Genomic DNA, 18,244 nt, shown 5'->3' on the forward strand with positions numbered 1-18,244 from the left:
TGGAGCATTCTGGTGAGTGTTAAAACAATGCTACAATCTTGGTGCACGTCCCAGCAAATTGTCCCCAAAGCTCCACACTCTACAAGCCTCAGTGACGGCCGATAAAACCACAAGCCTCTGCAACAATGTCCTTCGAACAGACAAAACAAAAATTGGAGATGTCTGGTCATAATGCACATAAGTGCCACATGTAGAAAAAATCAAACACCTCATACCAGCTGTCAGCACAGTAGTGGAGGCGTGGTCATTTGGTCTTGTTTTCAAGTCACAGGACCTTCACACCTTGCAGTCACTGAGATGACATGAAAGCTTCTGAATACCAAAGCATGCTTGAGTCAAACGTGAGGCCATCTGTCCAACAACTAAATGTTCACTGAGACTGGGTCAACAGGATGATGACCCCAAGCTCACCAGCAAATTATAACAGAATGTCAGAATGTCAAAGTCAAGAGCGCAACCTGATTAAAATGCTGTGGTGAGACCTTAAGAGAGCTGTGCAAAAACGAATGCCCACAAACCTCAACAAACTGAAGCGATGCCCTAAAGAAGCGACGGCTGAAATTCCTCCAAATCATGTGAGACACTGATAAAGTCATACAGAAAACAACTACTTCAACTTACTGCTGCTAAAAGTGGTTCCACAAGCAACTGAGTCATGTTTTTTTTTCCCCACACACTGCTTCTGTATTTTGGGTTAGTTATAAATCATGACATAGCACAATACGTCATATGTTGTTGATCATCTCAGGCTTCATTTACCTCATTTTAAGACCTGGTAAAAACATTTTTTTTTCATGATGTCTTCGTATGTAAACCTTTAAAAGAACTTAAAGAAATGAAAGAGGGTATGCTTTCTTTTTACCATGACTAGTATGAAGTTAACTGACTTTTGGAGGCATCCTTATTTAACTTTTAATGCCTAAAATGTCTGCATTTTACTCCAAATTGTTACTCAAGTATTCTTACTCAACAACTCAACTATGGCGTATGAATAAAAAATAAGTGCACAGACTGGAAACGACTAACAGCAGATTGTTGTGGCTTCAACAAAGGCAGTCAGAAATCCCATACAGAAGAGACAAGAAGAGACTGAAATCCCATATAAAGCAATAAACAGAAAAAAATTAATCCTCTTATTACAGAATAACCTGCCATTGTAATAATCTGCACTCACCCTGGCAGAGAGCACTAAAGAAGCAGTTACAAGAGAAGGAGATCTATAAATCCACTTAAATGAATTTGAAGCACTAAAGATCATTTTTGTATCAAATATAGCTGAAGCATAATTCAGAAACTGATTGACTTACAAGCTGGTTGATCCCTGTTACGTAACACTGCCTTTCAGTTATTAACTGAAGGAGCATGGTGTGTGTGATGAGCAACGTGATGGTAGTTTACTCCAGGGGGCAGTAGTGAGCCTTTGTGTCACCCGAAGCTTCCTGTCCCACTGCTTACTTCTGTCTACCTCAGCAGATATAGCAAAACATCTTTCTTAACAAAGTCAAACAGAGCCATGTTTTACTACTGTGATCCTGTGCTGTAGCAGAAGCCTGAACATGCACATTAAATGTATTCAGCAAGTAAATGAATTCTCAAACAAGAAAATCAAGAATAAAGACAACATGAATCCAATCCCATATTCCCAAAACACTTTTTGACATTTTGTTTTGCCTTAAAATGAAAAGTAATTATATCAGACCTAATTGATTTCTCTCTCGTGTCTCCTACTTGCTTGATTTATAAACTGCACAAAAGAAAGTATACTTTATTGATCCCCGTGGGGAAATTCCTCTCTGCATTTAACCCATTCACTCAGTGAAGCAGTGGGCAGCCATTGGGCGCCTGGGGAACAGTGTGGAGGGACGGTACCTCGCTCAGGGGTACCTCAAGATCAGTTCGGTGGATTCAGTGGATCATGGGGCAACCACTCTACCTACTGAGCTATCCCTACCCCAAAAGAGCCGTTATCAGTGTTATTAATCATAAATATGTTTTGCAACCATTGTTTTTATCTATTAAAGTGAAACTGTCACACCAGTGACATCACCTGTAGTGTATATTGTTGAGCTGTTTGAACATAAGACACTGTTGTGCATCATTTCTTTCTCTCTTTCTCTTTATTTTACACCACCTCCTCATCATCATCTCTAGTTATACTCAGTGGACAAATATTAAGAGTTGGTCGCTCGCTATGACGCTATCACAAAATAACATAATCATGAAAGAGAAGTAAGCACTTGTACTAAATATATAAGGACTGACGTGTTGTAAAAATGTGCTTGGTGCAGCAACTAATTTGTGTAACATTTAAATTTTGATGGTTCGTTTCTGCGGCTGGGAAAAGTTTCGGGAAGGAAATTGTTGCAGATGTGAATTTATGAATGCAGTTAAATGTAGGAACGTGGTATAATTTGTGCACCCGCGCTTTGCTTGAACGGTCGAGTTTCTGTGGGTACAAAAGTCTAGACAGTGGATGATGCAGCTGTGCATGACTGTATGTGGTGTTCAGACTATTGCTCCTTTTCCTTGTTGTAGATTTGCTGGTGTGTTTGGAAATCATCTTCCTATTGCCTGAGCCAATTTCAGCCACATTTTAGCTGTCAGACAGAGGGCCTCACGTTTGACTCGAGCATATTTTGGTAAACAGATGAGTTCATCTTCAGCTTAGTAACTGCAAGATCCTGTGTCTGCAGAATAAACCCAAATCATCACCTCTCCACCGCCATGCTTGACACCTGCTATAAAGTGTTGGTGCTGATATGCTGCTTTTAGTTTTTACCAAATGTGGTACTGTGCATTATGGCCACCACTCCAAAGTATACTGATGCAGAAACCTTGTAGGGTTATCAGATGCAAGTTTGCAAAGCAAAGCTGCGCTAACATGTTCCTTTCTGCAGACGCCCATATTTTTCAGTCGTTTTGTAATTATATTGCCATGAAGTTCTGCTTTTTATAGGGGTGTTCACACTTGCTGATCAAGTGTATTTGGTTAGCAGCAGTTGGCTCCTACTTGCCCTGTTATTTCCTATAGAAGGAAAAAGGGCGTACTTAGTTTTTCATGGGACTGCATAGAGTGGTGTGAAAACGCTCTTTTCCACATGATTGCATGTGGTAAGTTGTATTTGACGAACAATCTCATAACAGAGTTTTGAACTTATTTTATCTCATGTGCATTATTTTTTCCAGCGTGTAGCATCATACGAAATCTCTTATTGTTGCCTCTGCTGACCCACTGCTTCTCCACGTATGCAAATGACCTCTGCTGAGCCCTGACCATAACACCATGGAACACATATAGGCTAAATGTGACAGTGAGTTTCAGCTTATGAGTCAGCATCACTTCAAAGGCTTGCAGGCACATTCCACAATTCTCTGGAAAGCCTACATACATGTGGAAAGCATTATGGCACCATATCAATGCCAATTGCTTTTGAACACCATGTACAACAATCAATCACAGTAATTATCTTGTGGTTTGTAATGAAGCAATATCTAATGCCTCAAACAAATTACCATAAAAATACTGTTTAAATAGATTTCTCGCCCCTGCAGGACAAAAAGATAAATTAAGCTGAAATTCATCATCACTGTGGCAGCACTTACAAGGAGGCCTGGCAGGAATGTGTGGTTAGAGAGTGTTTTCTGGTTGATAAACAGGGAGTTATGACCTGAATGTGGCTGCAATAATCCTGCTTACTGGTATTAAAGGCTCGAAAGAACATGGTCCTCAGAGAGTGAGAGGAATGGACACGGAGACAGACTGGCTGGAAGAGAGATTGGAGATAAAAAACAAAAAAGGGAGGACTGTCATTTCCACTGAGATCACATGTACCCACAGTTACAAGTGTCTTGTGGAAGCACGGTTCAGTCGGAGGAAAAGTCTATTTGGACAGACAGTTGGGATGCTAAGCTGTGGGAGTTTCCCACTTGCAGAAGAATAACCTTGAGTATTTGTCTCACCAACAAGGCCTTGTGTAATACCTTCTGATGTAACACTGGGAAGCTCTGGCGTCACCACAACTTGATTGCTGCTCTAGGAGGAATATTAAGGTCAAACACTAATATAAATAAAAACTAGCCACTGTTGCCGCAGCTGATCTTAATCATTATGTGGGATTCAAAAAAGACGCATTAGGATTTTTCTATTTTTATCGTCCTGTGGTATTCCTGTAGTTGTTTGCTTCTACTAATATTGAAATCATATATTTTATCAGATGAATTCAGCTAAATGAAAAAAATTCCAACAGTATAGTACAGACATCAGTAATTACCCCATACACGGGGTCAAAGTTAAAGGTGCCGATGCTGTCCTTTGCTACACTTTATCCAGCTGTCTTTAACATTGATGGAAAGAATGTAGCAGACGCAGCTATAAATCTTACAATTTGTCTTTTAATCTTTTATATTGTTGTGTTTGATTTATTCCAATTTTACTTGATTAGTCACAGCAATAGCTGGATCCTATCCCAGGGATAGGTAGGGTACACCCTAGACAGGTTGGCAGCCTGTTGCAGGGCCAAGACAGACAGAAAACCAGTCGCGCGCACATTTACCTATGACCCATTTAGAATCACCAATTAAACGGAGATATGACCTTTGCATGAGATTAAAGACTTTGCCAATGACAGGAGTTTAAAATTACATCACTTCATTCAATCTGAGTTGCATGTCATTTTCCATCATTTACCTTCACTGTTTAATCCAGAAGTATGAGGATGATAAGTGACAACTGTCCAACAGCTAGCTGTGGGCTATCAGATTTAAAGAACTGCTGCCTTTAAGTTTAACTGTTTGCTGACAGAGTGCTTGATTTATCCGTTTTGTTGCCTCGACCTTCTTTTTGGCAAACTTATACAAACGTCATGTGGACTGCTTTTCAGAAACGTACAGTGCTGTGGAAATTAAATGTCTGTCAAAGTTAAATACGTGATTTTTTTTAAACAAGCATTCATCATTTAAAAAAAAACTTGAGTAGAGGTTCAGAAGTCTGAGTAGATGAGTACCAAATGTCACCTATGACCCCGGGCCTCGGACCGGTACCGGTCCGTGAGTCGTTTGGTACCGGGCCACGAGAGTTGAGGCTCAGGTGTGAAATGTATGGTTTTCAGGGTTATTTTGTTATCGTTTTTATGTTAACTCAGTTTTCCTGGGTCTTTTCACGTGTGTTATGAATAAATCTTCATTTTTTCGGTACCGGTACTGGTTTTATTTTGTTGTATTTATCCGCGACACCTTAAAGGCCGGTCCGTGAAAATATTGTCGGGCATAAACCGGTCTGTGGCGCAAAAAAGGTTGGGGACCGCTGACCTATGATATCATTACAGGGTTGTGATCTTTGCTTTCCTGTGCTTGTCCACTGTGTATCACTCTCACAGGGCCAAAGTGTCTAAAAAACCCCAGTCAAATAAATCTAAACAAAACTACAGCAAAGGCCAAAAACTACTAATATATACTAATACAGTCAAACTTGGTGACAGAAAGATGAGAGAAAAAATCATTTCCTTTCAACACCACAAGAGCAAAAAACTAATGTTTACATCTATATTCAGGGGTGCACTTAGGTGGGCCGCAGGTGCGCATTCGCTGTCAAAATAAAAGACGCGCACCAGATAAGACGTTGCAACGCGCGTTTGCGTCCATATAAAAAGCACTGTTTTTGTCCGCTAGAGTGGGATTTTCATGGCACATTCTGCACCACATCTCTGTGTGTTCATCATTTGTTTGAAGCCAGCTCACCTCCTGCAACCACTTTTCTGAGAGTACGAGCTTCTTTTGCGGTTCGGACTCCTTCTGACATTTCTGCACGTTGCAACTTCTTATCTGGTGTGCGTCTTTTATTTTGACAGCGAATGCACACCTGCGGACCACTTATGTGCACCCCTGTCTATATTATTGATATTACCATCTTTGCTGCCAGGATTTATGAAACTGTCACTAAGTGTAAAAAAAGTGAATTTTTCAAAGAGCTTCCTAAAATACAGCACAACAGAAATCATAGCAGACAAACTAGTCGCAAATACAGTGCTGCAAAAGTCTTCGCCTTTTCTTTTTTGTTGGGTTTTTTGACTCGACCTACCTGCAGATGGTTGTTCTTGCCTGAAGCTCCTGCTACGTCCCATTGGCTACAAGACTTCTTGGGAATCCTGTGGTTTGTGCGACTGCTGAAGCCACCGCCCACCTCATCATACGGATTCTCCATCAGGTTTTCAGGCAGGTTGTTTGAGCTCTGGCTCCGGGTGATTGTGGGAACTACCCTGGAATTTGTAGGTGCTGTTTCTGCTGTGGAAGTAGCTTGAGACCCAGGGACCATAAGGTGGCCTGATGAGGAGGTGGGTGAGTTGGAAGCAAAGGTGAATCCAGAAAGGGGCAAAGTTGGGAAGTGACCTCTATCCACGCTGGTGTTGTTTTTCAGACCTTGGAAGACACTGTTGGAGTTGAGGTTTTCCATGGAGTGATAGAGGAGTTTGTTCACTGCAGGAGAAGATGAAAAAAACGAATACTTCCACATTTGTTCTAAACTTATTTGTCTGTAAGTGCAAAAGCGACACAGCCAGCTTTGTAACTAAAAAGCCTCAACCACAGGTAATTTTAGTAACTGCCTCTGACATACTTTAACTTGCACTTTACCTTGGCGCTGTTCATTATTTGTAGCTCCGGTTGCGCTGGGAGACAGTGACACTCGCGGCAGTATCCTAAAGTTGGTGTTCAGTGAGGCAGTTGCAGTCAGCCGCTGAGGGGAGGGCATGGGTGCGATAGGTACCTCGGTCACATACGTGGCAGGAACATACAGCGGCTTTGCTTTACTGGCTGCCCCGATCCTCCGCACCTGTCAGAGAACAAACAGAATTCCAAAGGCTTTCTCTCTTTTCTGCTACATAAATGCTTTCAGTCCAACCAAGCGGCAACAAACAGCTGAAGGCTGAAGGGGTTGCGGAAATGTTTAATGATACAGCTCATTTTGACATCAAGCACATGCAACGAGTATACCCGCAACTTCCTTTTTAAAAAAATAACATCCTTTTTCTCAGCCCACATCATTTAATGAGCTCAGTGGCTAAAGTGAACAATAACTGAGTAGTTTTTCCAGTGTAAGAGTTACATCTGAATAGCCAGTGTGCAGTATTTTTTCCTTTGATGTGACCGGATGTGCGTTACAGTTGTGAGTACTCTTGCCTCATAGAGAGGAGGTTCTCGGTTTGAATCATGTGGCCGGCTGGGGCTTTTCTGTGTTGAGTGTGCGTTTTCATCCGTGCTTTGAAGTCATCGTGGTGTCAGTTAAATACATGTGTACATCGTTCATTCATCGTCGGCTCACTGTTGTGTTCCAGTCTACTGCTGTATTTTATGCAACAGATGACCATTTAAATATTTAGAGCTACTTTTAAATTCACAATGTAACCCAATGTGACAAAGCATACCTTTTTTAAGAAACACACACACGGACACAACTTTGATCTTGGGAGTTAAGCACCTTAAATAACTAAAGCGTGAATACAAATGAGCCGTATTTTGTAGCCCATCATCAACTGTATCTTTTTATGCACAAAAGGTAAAAACACTAAAGTTGTATCCTCCGCCATAGCTCCTCTGGCAGGCCTCCTTTCTCCTCGGCCTTCACGCTTCTGGGTTCATTTTACGAACAGAGACATCCTTCAACACGGCATACCAAGACTGATTTCTAGGTCACAGACAGGAAGATGGAGGAGAAAGGAGACATACAGGCACAAAATAGCTAAAAGGAGAAAAGTCGCTAGACTGTGGTGCAACGTTTTACATGTAAATCTATTGTAGTTGTACAATATAGGACAGGCCTGCCATTGTTGCTATTTCTTAAACTAAACAAATTTCACAATTTGGACAGAAGTCAGGATTGAATTTAACCTACAGGCAGTTTATTTTGAGGCAGTTCTAGATACACGGTGCCCACAATGTAAAGTTACTCATTAAAATTTGTTTTTACTGTAAAAATATTATTGTTATGTATATGAAAGATGGACATAGGACTATGATGCCCCCCACTGGTTTCTAAAGTTTCAACATTGGCTAGAGTGTTGTCATTCAATCCGATATCACAGGATATCACAGCAAAGAGTGTAACTGAAAAACTGGTCCACTGTGTGGATGTCATATTTTATCAGACATCTAGTTTAATCGTTTCTAGCATAAAAGGAGCCTGGAATGTCCTTCATACCCACCTTGGTCACGAGCGACTTGTTGGATTTAAATATATAATCTCTCCCTGATGGTACTGTAACGTAAGCATGCGTGTCCGTTTCACATTTAAGGCAGCCAATGCATGATATCCACACAGTGGTCCAGCGCGTCTATCACACACTTTTCCATTAAAGTGTATGCATCAGTTCATGGTTAAGGTGCATCACTAGAGACAGACATGTATGCTAATTAATGCTAAATATGTTTAATCTTTACAGGCTTGGGGAAACCTGCAGTCAGCTGAGACTGAAGAAGTCACCTGGATGAGTGACGAAACGTTTCTCCCACTGAAAATGCTACATCCAGATGAACAGAATCAACCTTTTGGGATTTACCTACCTGGATGATTGAGTATGCATCAAGACACCCTAATGTTAAGGCTTACTAAAGTTTGAAAGAATGAGTTGTAACAAAATAACCTCATGCAAATGTGTTCTATAGGACCATATAAGTGAGAGACCCAATCTGTTTCTGTATCGGGCTGTAAAGGAAGGAAGTCTTTGTCACTTATGTGTTGACATCCTTTTTTAGCCCTGCAACATCTTCTAAGGCTTCTAGTAAAATATGAATTTATCCTTCTCAGAAACCTACAGTATGTTGCTCTATTTATACATGTTTTTGTTTTCATGACATTTATGAGTCCACTGACGCAAAAGACAGAGAAAATGAAAAAAAAAATTCTCACCTGCCACCAATCAGCGTTCGTCTTCTTCAGGAGAATGAAGCGTTCACCTTCCCGTATGCAAACCTGCCGTCCGTCTGCTCCACGGTAGCTGTAGTCATACTGGGCCTCGAGGACCACTGTACCACTGGGGACTCCACACACTGTCATCCCCCTGCTGTTCACTACAGATCCTGCAGCAGGCTGCTGATGACCAAAAGAGCGCCGCCAAGAACCAGAGAGCATGGCTTTCCCACAGTCCTGTTCAGCAAGCTTTGCTGGAAGTATGCTGATCTGTGATTTGAGTTGGGACAGTGCAGGGTAGGCAAGACAGGAGCCAGGACTTTGCCATGCTCTGAAACAGGCACATGGACAGACAAACACAGTGTGAGAGAGAGGGAGAGATTACCACAGCTGTGAGAGAACAATGTAGAAATGTCACCTGGTGCTGTGCAGGTTCAAAGAGAGCGAATCTGAATCCTTTCAGAGCTAAAAATGGAAGTCTGCATTAAGCTGTTGAAAATCACCAAGCTATAAAAAATATCTCTATTTTAGAGTTGGCAGGGTTTTTCTCTTTGTGAAATTTCTCTTTCAAGTCATCTCATCCAATTGTCTTTTCTGTTTTGCATCAATGTAAAATTTATATTTTTACATTTTGGAATTTGCATTGGTCCTTACATTAAGCAAGACTTTATTTTGATCTTTAGGCATTTATTGCATTTTTTTTATTTACTAACAACTGGCTTTTAATAATCCACCAACTGCACAAAAATAGCTCAGTGACGGCATGGATCACTGCAATAACATTCACAAATGAATAAAATAAACTTTTCTTTCCCACTTCCTATTTTGCTATATTTAGTAGACAAGGAGGAGGATGAAGTGCTGATATTTGTACACAACCACAGTGCACCACTTTTCTATTGTCCTTTCATCCTGTTAGAAGAGACCCATGTGAGTGAATAGCTCATGCGTATGGAAGATGTAAGGAGCGCAGTATACCTAAAATAGCATCTGTCTCCATCTCTCCACCTGAGCCAGCATCCCTAAGCTAAACCCTTGCTTTATGCAGCCAAGACCCGCTTACATAAGAGAACATCTAACTTTCTGCCAGACACATAGAAATACAGCCTCACACACTGACAGTAAATACACCCACCATCCCTACAAGCAAATCTGCAAACACACGAGCATGAACAGAAGGGGAACATCCCGAGCTACGTAGCAACAGTCAGACCTGCTGTACCTCACGTCACTGAGGATGGGAGAGTCCAGGGATGCTGGACAAGACAAGAGAAAGGAAAAGGTCTGGAAGCTGGGGATAAGCCAAATGATACAACAAGACCACATTGTTAGAGCTAGGTGAGAAAATAATAAAACCAGAGTAGTAGAGGAATGGAAGAAGCTTAACAGAGCTGTGAGCTGATGTGAGGGCGGCCAGGGATAGCTGGCTGAACCTTGATAATCCGACTGTTATTAAAGCACGGGAAAGAATATGTAACCCCCCACGGCTATAGAGAATTGCAGTAAAACCCGTCTGTAACAGCATATGGGTGGAAGAACTGCCTGCCTGGAAGACAGTCTGGCTAACACTAGCAGGAAGTGCACTGGAAGGCACACAGGAGCATTTCATCAAAATGTAATGAATCTGAATAAAAGCCATACCACGTTATGAATAGAATAACTAAAGAGACATCGGCTAACGTTAGAAAAATGGGAAGCAATTTAAATTGCGAAGTAGCTATTACGCATTGATTTTCACATAAAAATATTTTGCACGCCTTCAAATTAATATTATTTTACTATATGAAGCATTTTATGAAAAGTGCAATACAAGAGATGAGAATTGCTGAAAAATAGAGTTTTACTGTATACACAAGCTGAAAAATAAATCATAGCTGTTGTTAATATTCACTCACCGACCACTTCTTTAGGTACGCCTGTTCAACTGAAATATATGATAAGCCAATAACATGGCAGCAAAATGCATTTAAGCATACACACATGGTAAAGATGACCTCCTTAAATTTTAAATGAGGATGACGGAGGATCAGGAAGTGATTTAAAGGACTTTGAGCGTGGAAGATGGGCTGATCCGAGTGTTTCAGAAACTGCTGATTTATTGAGACCATCTCTAGTGTTTACAGAAAATGGTTAGGAAAATAGAAAATACCCAGTGAGCTACAGTTCTCTAGGTGACAATACTTTGTTGATGCCAACGGAGGATGTCCAGACTGCTTTAAGCATATAAGAAGGCAACAATAGCTCAAACACCTGCTGACTGCAACCAAAGTATGTAGAAGAGATCTTTCAGAATACACAAAATATTGAAGTTAGAAGCAGATGGGATACAGCAGCAGAAGACCACACTGGATGTAGGTTAACAAGAGGAAACTGAGGCTACAAATCATGTTGGCTTTCCTGATTGTACCAGTGGTTTAGGCTGTTGGTGGTAGTGTGATAGTGTGGGGGATATTGGGGCCCCTAATACCAACCAGTCATTGTTTAAACACCACAGTCTACCTGAGTAATTTTGATGACAAATCTGCAGCAACTGTGTGATGCTATCGCATTGATATGGACCAAGATCTCAGAGGAATGTTTGCACCTTGTTGAATCTGTGCCACAAGTGAGACAGTTTAAGGACAAAAGGGGATCCAACCTGATACTAGAAAGATGTACCTAATAAAGTGGGCAGTGGAGAAATATTTAGAAATATGACTGCGTTTATAAATCTTTTTTAATTGTCTGGTGTTCATAGACGTCTTTGCTAGAAAAAGCAAACACTGATGCTAGAATGTATTCTGACTGGTAATGCAGTAATTTCATCTAAAAATACACCTGGGAGTTTGTTACAGGAAATGATAGTGTACTAAAAAGTTTTTCTAACAACAAATAGAGTCATAACCTTGGTGGCTCTGAAGTTAAAACCCCCCCAAAACTTAGCTACACTATTTAAAAGTGCAGCTAAGTTCAGGAGGGACAGAGGCAGAAGTCAGAGGCACGAGGCAAGCAAGCAAACAGGAAACAGCATGCACGCAGCAAGGTTCAACCACAGTTTGGGTCATATCCTTTCCATCTTGCCATTTGTTTTTCTGACTTGCCATATCACTGGGAGTTTTAGTTACAGTTTGTAAAATCTAACGGCCAAACAACTGCTACGTTTCATGCAAGTGCTGATGAGTTGCACTGACAACGAGACTGGAGCGCAGCACCGTTAGATGCAGTAATTACACAAAACTAAGCAGAGAGTGGTAGTTGTTTTTAGGCTTAACAATCTTGCTGCACGGCTTCGGTAATGTGTAATTTGCTATTTACATAAGCCAAAATTACAACTTACCCTTGGCGTAAAAAAGAAGATAAAAACAAACAGTAATCATATAGAGGGTCCAGGATGTGCTCTTCTCCACACACAAACAGGAAGAGCTTTAATGACGCTTCTGCACACCTGTTTGCCTTTTCCTGTCTTTACTCTTTGAAATTACTAACTGATAAGAAGACATCAAAAAATAAAGTAAAGGAAAAGCAGATTAGACTATCCACACGCTGCTACAACAGAGCCTGCATGGTTTATTATACTGTGTGCAAATTAGGCTGCTACTGCAGGGTTAAAGTCCTTGGTTGTATTAATCTGGATTTCAGTATGACTCTCCCAAAGGGCGACAGCTAAGACAGTTTTCAAAGTGGAGACAAAGTATCTCAGCAAATTCTTTATAATTCCATGACTCAACATTTTAATTACCGTCACTGTGTATTATTCACATCGGCTATTTACTGAAATAATCCAAAAAAGGGTTACAATCTCAGTAGAATTTCAGAATTTTTTCACCAATAGCAAAATGAAAAATATTTAAGATCTCACGTCAGCATCTACAAAAAGAAAATAAGACCAGAGTGTCTATTTGCAGGTCACATAGCAGCAGAGCGGGAACTGGCGTCATTCGCCCAAACAAAACAGTGAAGACCATATGGTGTCAGAGACAGACACAGGCACCCTGTCAAGGCTGTTGAGAGGCACGAGTGGTTTGTGCCAGGGACTGAGGGCTCAGGGATTATGACGCGGTATCAACAACCAAATATGAAGGAATTTAGGAACGAAATAAAAATAGATGAAAATAAGTGAGGAGGGAGAAAAACTCAGTGAATGCTGCATTTGTCTGTCTGCCTTTGCTTGAGTGTTTCCACTTTAACTCAGACTCTGTGTGCATGCAAGTCAAAGTGAGTTGAAGGAGTGGAAAGTATACAATTTGTGCATGCATGCGAAACAGCCAGAGAGAGGGAAAGAGAGAAGGAGAGACTCACCGTGGTCCTGAAGTAAGAGTTTGTCTACATCAACAACATCACCAGCTCAATCGATGTTCAGAGCCACACATCTGATAAGCCTTAAACATACAACGTACAATAAAAATTAAGAGGCATAACCTTTTTCCGTGTATTAAAAAAATGGACACATACTAGCAGCTCCTGCAGAAAATCAAACAGAGGCTGTCTTTATCATTCATCCATGCACAGACCATACAAAACACAGTTAATCCCATGCAGGCAATTATCCTTCCTCCACTCACTGAACCCCTGCTGACCCTCCCATCCATCATTTAGCCAGCATTTTGCCCGTGCACTGAAAGCAACGAGAATGAAAGAGACAGAAGGAGCGTGAGCTGGATGTTACTCATTCATGCAAATAAACAATACTTAAACTTGAGAAGCAGAAACATAACAAGGGGAAGAAACCATGTGAGAGTCGTTCTGCGCTGAACAAACAAAAGCAACCAGCAGTCCAGCTGATTGATTGAGCTATTGATCCAACTGGAAAGCTGGCTGGTCAACGCTTTCGCTGGACGTCAGAAATACTCTACACACCACCACACAGTCGTAAACACTGAAGCAGAGGAAAATGCATGCCTCGAAATCGTCTCAGGTTTCCTATTTAATACCTGGATAAGTTTCAGATAAGTCTAAAATGTTTCACATAGCACGCTGAACTACCAGTAAGAAGGACGTGGCGTTATACCATCAGTATGTTTCAGTCAAATCAGCAATCCGGAGAGGCCACTGGATTAAGTACTTTAGGGATTATACGCCTCCTTGGTAGCTGTGCATGTTTTAGTCAAACATTTTCCAAAACATTCATTCATATTTAAAATGACTTCTTCTGAAATGCATATCTTTTCAAAAAATACACATTTTAAAACACACACACACACACACACACATGTATATGTAGTATGTATATCATATGTACATGATATATATACACATGACATATTACACAATATGTAACTATTCGAAACCGATATATCAAGGGACACAAGATGCATCCTCCTAAAATCCAAAGAGTAAGTATCTATAGTGTCAGAACACAGTGCTTCAGTATTGCCCCTTCAGCAGAAATAACCTTGTGATATCCTTTTTGTATAACTGTCCACCATTCTCTTGCAGCTACTTGATGAATTTATGGCCACTCCTCAGTTGAAGATGATTGGGGATTTTCTTGCATGTACTGTCTGTTAATCCCGTAAAATATCTGTGGGATTCAAATGTTTTCGACAATGTTATAACCTAACCCCGGATTTCTTCTTTTGGAGCCATTAAAATGTGGATTTATAGAATCATTATGAAAGGTCCACCTCCAATTCAGCGTCAACATTTGAAGCGCAGATGGCCTGACGTTTATTTTCAGGCACTCTTTGGTATGATGCACAATTAATAGCTGAATCACCAACTGCAAGCTGCCCAGTCTCTGAAGCAGCGAGGCAATGCTAAGTATTTCCACCATCATGCTTCACAGTGGTTTGAGGTACATCTTTCAAAATCTATCTTTGGTCAGCTATGGCCAAACAACTATCTTCAAATCATCTGTTCAAAAGACACTATTCTAACAGGCATGCAGGTCCTTTACCTACAAACTGTAGCTATAGGCCTATCCAGCTAAGCCGTGCTATAGAGAAGCCATTCAAAACAAAGAGCCTCTTTTCAGTGCCGTGAAAGCAGTCACTGATAACACATTTAAATTTGCCCGATAAAGACAACATCTGTTCTTTTTATTCATGATTTGTTCTCGTTGACAGTTTTTTTGCACTTCTTCCTCTTCTTCATATGATTACCTTTAATGTTTAACCTAAGCACTGAACCAAAAAAAACAAACATCTACAAGTGATTCATTTACTGTTGCACGTGATGATGATTTTGTATGGCAGCACACCTGCAAGCAACTTTTTTGGTTTGTGTTTTTGAGGGCCCGCTACAATCGAAGGAAGCTGTAAATACATATGATCTGGAAAAGCATTGGTGTGAAGTATAAATGATGTGTTGTTTATGTTTTAAGGGATTCATGCAAACCCACATGCCATAACGCTGCAGAAAACATCCTGAGGCTACACAGTAAATGCAAACTACAATGTCATAAACGATATATTTAGACGAGAGATAACAGATATTTAAAAGCACATGAGAAGTAAGACATGGTTTTAATCATTTTCCCCAATTTTCATATCATTTCCAATAATCAATGTAATAATTGCTCCAAACAGCTCCGGCGTCTGAAAGACAAGACAGGTTTATCTCCCACGGAGACGATTTGAAATCGCTGGGCCAATCAAACTTCACCACATGGCAGGACTGGAAAGGAGTAAAGGGTGGAGAGCTTGGTGTCATATCATATCCATATTCATTCCATACGTTTGAAGTGGAAAGAAGGCGGCTTTAATAATCATGGCTACACGGTGTTCAAAGAGAGATGAGACATGAGGAAGAGGAATATAGACTGAATGAGGAACTTCAAAGGGTTTCCGCGTACACTGCCATATCTGTATACACACAGAAAACACACACTCACATGCACGTACACTGTACTGTATTTACATATAAATGTCTATAACCGAAGGCGTCGCAGGAAAATAAGACAAAAAGTTGCTGCATGTGAGACACGCAGCTCAGTAACATTAATTACCACAACAATAAGTAAAAAGTAAGTCACTGTAAGCAAACAGGGCTGCTGAATTAATAACTGTGTCAGCCAAACAACTTTTCATATCTCAGTTCTTCACAGTGTCATCACTATGTGCAAACAAGCATCCAAGTTTGCCTGCTACACTGGCAGCTGGAGCTCCAACCTTTAGTCAGGTAAGTATTGCAATCAGTGAGATATTGCATCACTTCCTACATTAAAGGGCTCTGTAGCACAGCGCTGTCTTAAAATAAGCACAGGGATGCCTCAAATGTTTCCTAAAATCAGTGCTTAACCAAACCGTATGTTGCATTGCCTAAACTGCACTTTAAAACTGCTAGCATTTAATGCTTGCTTTCAGCAGTGAGCGATAAACATAATTAATGTAAAAGCTGCTTCAGCCAAAGTCAAATCAGATTTTCTGTATATTTCAAAACATGGTCTGTTTCAATGTCTTCACAATATAAACAGCAATCAATCCTTATCTTTAAACTGTCAATTCAGCAAAACACCCTCTACAGCAAAAATGAAGACAAAAGAAAAAACACCCTCTTTAATGAGCTCATTTACACATTTAGCTGGAAATCGGTCTCCTCGCTGTCTGATGAGCAGCTCTGCTGACAACAGCCACATGAAGGAATGCAGTGTATGGATGTACAGTTATAACTACTAGGGCTGATGTCTCTCTCTCCATATGAGACACATGCCTCAAGCCAAAACAGCCTTTCATCCTCGCAGAGCCATGCATTATTGATGATTAGACCAGAGAGAGACACTGAAACACACACTGTGTTTCCCAGTGTGCTGGCAGGATGACGAATCTGTGTATGAAAGCATGTATGCGCTTATATGTGACTAAACAGGTGGGCTGGATTCTTTTAATGATCAGCTGAGTAAACTGTTACTGAGCCAATCAGAAAAGCAGAAAGTGACAGCGGAGCAGCCATTGGCTCAAGCCCGCTACTGTCATTGTGACAACAACGTCTGTGACCGACTGCGATCTCCAGTGTCTCCAGTGCGTGTTATCTTTTTCTTGTTGCGCATCGCAGCATTGCATATGTGTGATGCCATCATTTCAAGGGTTTGCTGATGCAATGCTTGTGTTTACAATGAACCCTGCAGCCTGCATCGACACATAGCAAACTTCTTCAGAGACTTCACATGTATACTACTCAACTTCCCATTTCCCACATTTGAATATAAACAACAACCAGACAAACCAGTGTGCCAGTTCGGCAGAGTAGCGCATGATTGCCCAGGGGGCAGTCTTTAAAGAAAGTATCACGTTTTTTTAATTAGCTTTTGGATTTTACAGAAGAAAACAAGGTAAAAAACACACTGCCAACACACTTCTAGCTTACGTACCAAACAAGCATGAAAATGCTTCTTATTTCAGTAAGCAGCTTACATATAAGAAACAGCACTAAATGCTTTGGAAACACTAACATCATATTTTAAAGCCAATAAAATTACACCATTCAAAACTGTCTTCATAGAATTATTTTTAATCTGATTGACAATGTTATCGCTTAATCTATGAGCACAACTTATGAGATACAGCAGCAACATTTTTCTGCAACATTTCATTTTCAAATGTAAGAAAATACGGGAAAAATAAACACAGAGACCTTCCAGTCCAAGGCGACATGTTAACCGCGCTTGATTTATCTCCTGAACATTTAAACCCAAAGATCATTTTACAGCTTTTCCTTGCTCAGAATGGACCAATGGGGAGTACATGTGTAAACATGGTGGCTACATGTTACCTTGCTTGACAAAAATAATGTTTTTGTATGTTGGTGACATTCCTTTGGCTCTGCAAAACCTCTTTGTCAGGAGTGCCAATAATTCACTTTTAAGGAGAACACATAAAAGCAGCAAATCTGCATTTGAGAAACCAGAACCAGAATATATGTTTCTGATTAAAAATGACTTGTCAAAATTGTCACTGTGAGTGGAATGACTGATTAATGTGAGGAGGGACTTTAGCACTAAAACAAATTGTGATAAGGAACTAAAGAGACTGATTAATTTTTTCGATAAAGGCTGATAAAGCAAGACATCGAGTCTGCGGAGCCCTGATTTTTGATTTTTTTTTTTTTTGTCTGAAGCACAACATGTGTGCCATGTGTTATTTTCTATACTTAAAGTAAATCAAAATAAATAATGAGCTTTTTTGGTAGGTAGTTGGTGACTATAAAAAAATTTATTATTGCTAATACTCGTATATTAAGTATCAGTTAATGACGAGCAAACAAGCTAGCCTTCTTTCACCGTATTTCCCAAACCAAATGTCATATGGAAGTCAATATTTATTATTTACAGAATAAAAAATGAATCTTCTCTGACTGGGCTGGTGAGTTGTTGCCGAGCCTGTGGGAATGTGAGGTACATTGATGTTTCTAATGAAGAGCTCTGAGCTC

The 18,244-nt window shown here is 40.4% G+C and overlaps 1 protein-coding gene across 4 annotated transcripts in view; it reads right to left on the reverse strand.

Annotated features, from left to right (window-relative positions):
• LOC147331312 (rho GTPase-activating protein 9-like) overlaps nt 1-18,244 on the reverse strand; it is a 45,928-nt gene that overhangs the window by 24,277 nt on the left and 3,407 nt on the right. For all 4 annotated transcript variants that reach the window (XM_086293573.1, XM_086293572.1, XM_086293574.1 and 1 more), the window contains exons 2-4: nt 8,900-9,230; nt 6,628-6,826; nt 6,077-6,471 (exon numbers count right to left, since the gene is read on the reverse strand). In XM_086293573.1, coding sequence (XP_086149699.1) covers nt 6,077-6,471; nt 6,628-6,826; nt 8,900-9,121 — 816 coding nt within the window. In that variant the 5' untranslated portion in view covers nt 9,122-9,230. The remainder of the gene's footprint in view (nt 1-6,076; nt 6,472-6,627; nt 6,827-8,899; nt 9,231-18,244) is intronic.

The sequence above is a fragment of the Aulonocara sp. 'chitande type north' Nkhata Bay genome, linkage group LG5 (assembly GCF_057382095.1).
Source record: "Aulonocara sp. 'chitande type north' Nkhata Bay isolate Kocher_YH1m ecotype deep benthic linkage group LG5, A_spYH_male_GT1.1, whole genome shotgun sequence".
Lineage (NCBI taxonomy): Eukaryota > Metazoa > Chordata > Actinopteri > Cichliformes > Cichlidae > Aulonocara > Aulonocara sp. 'chitande type north' Nkhata Bay.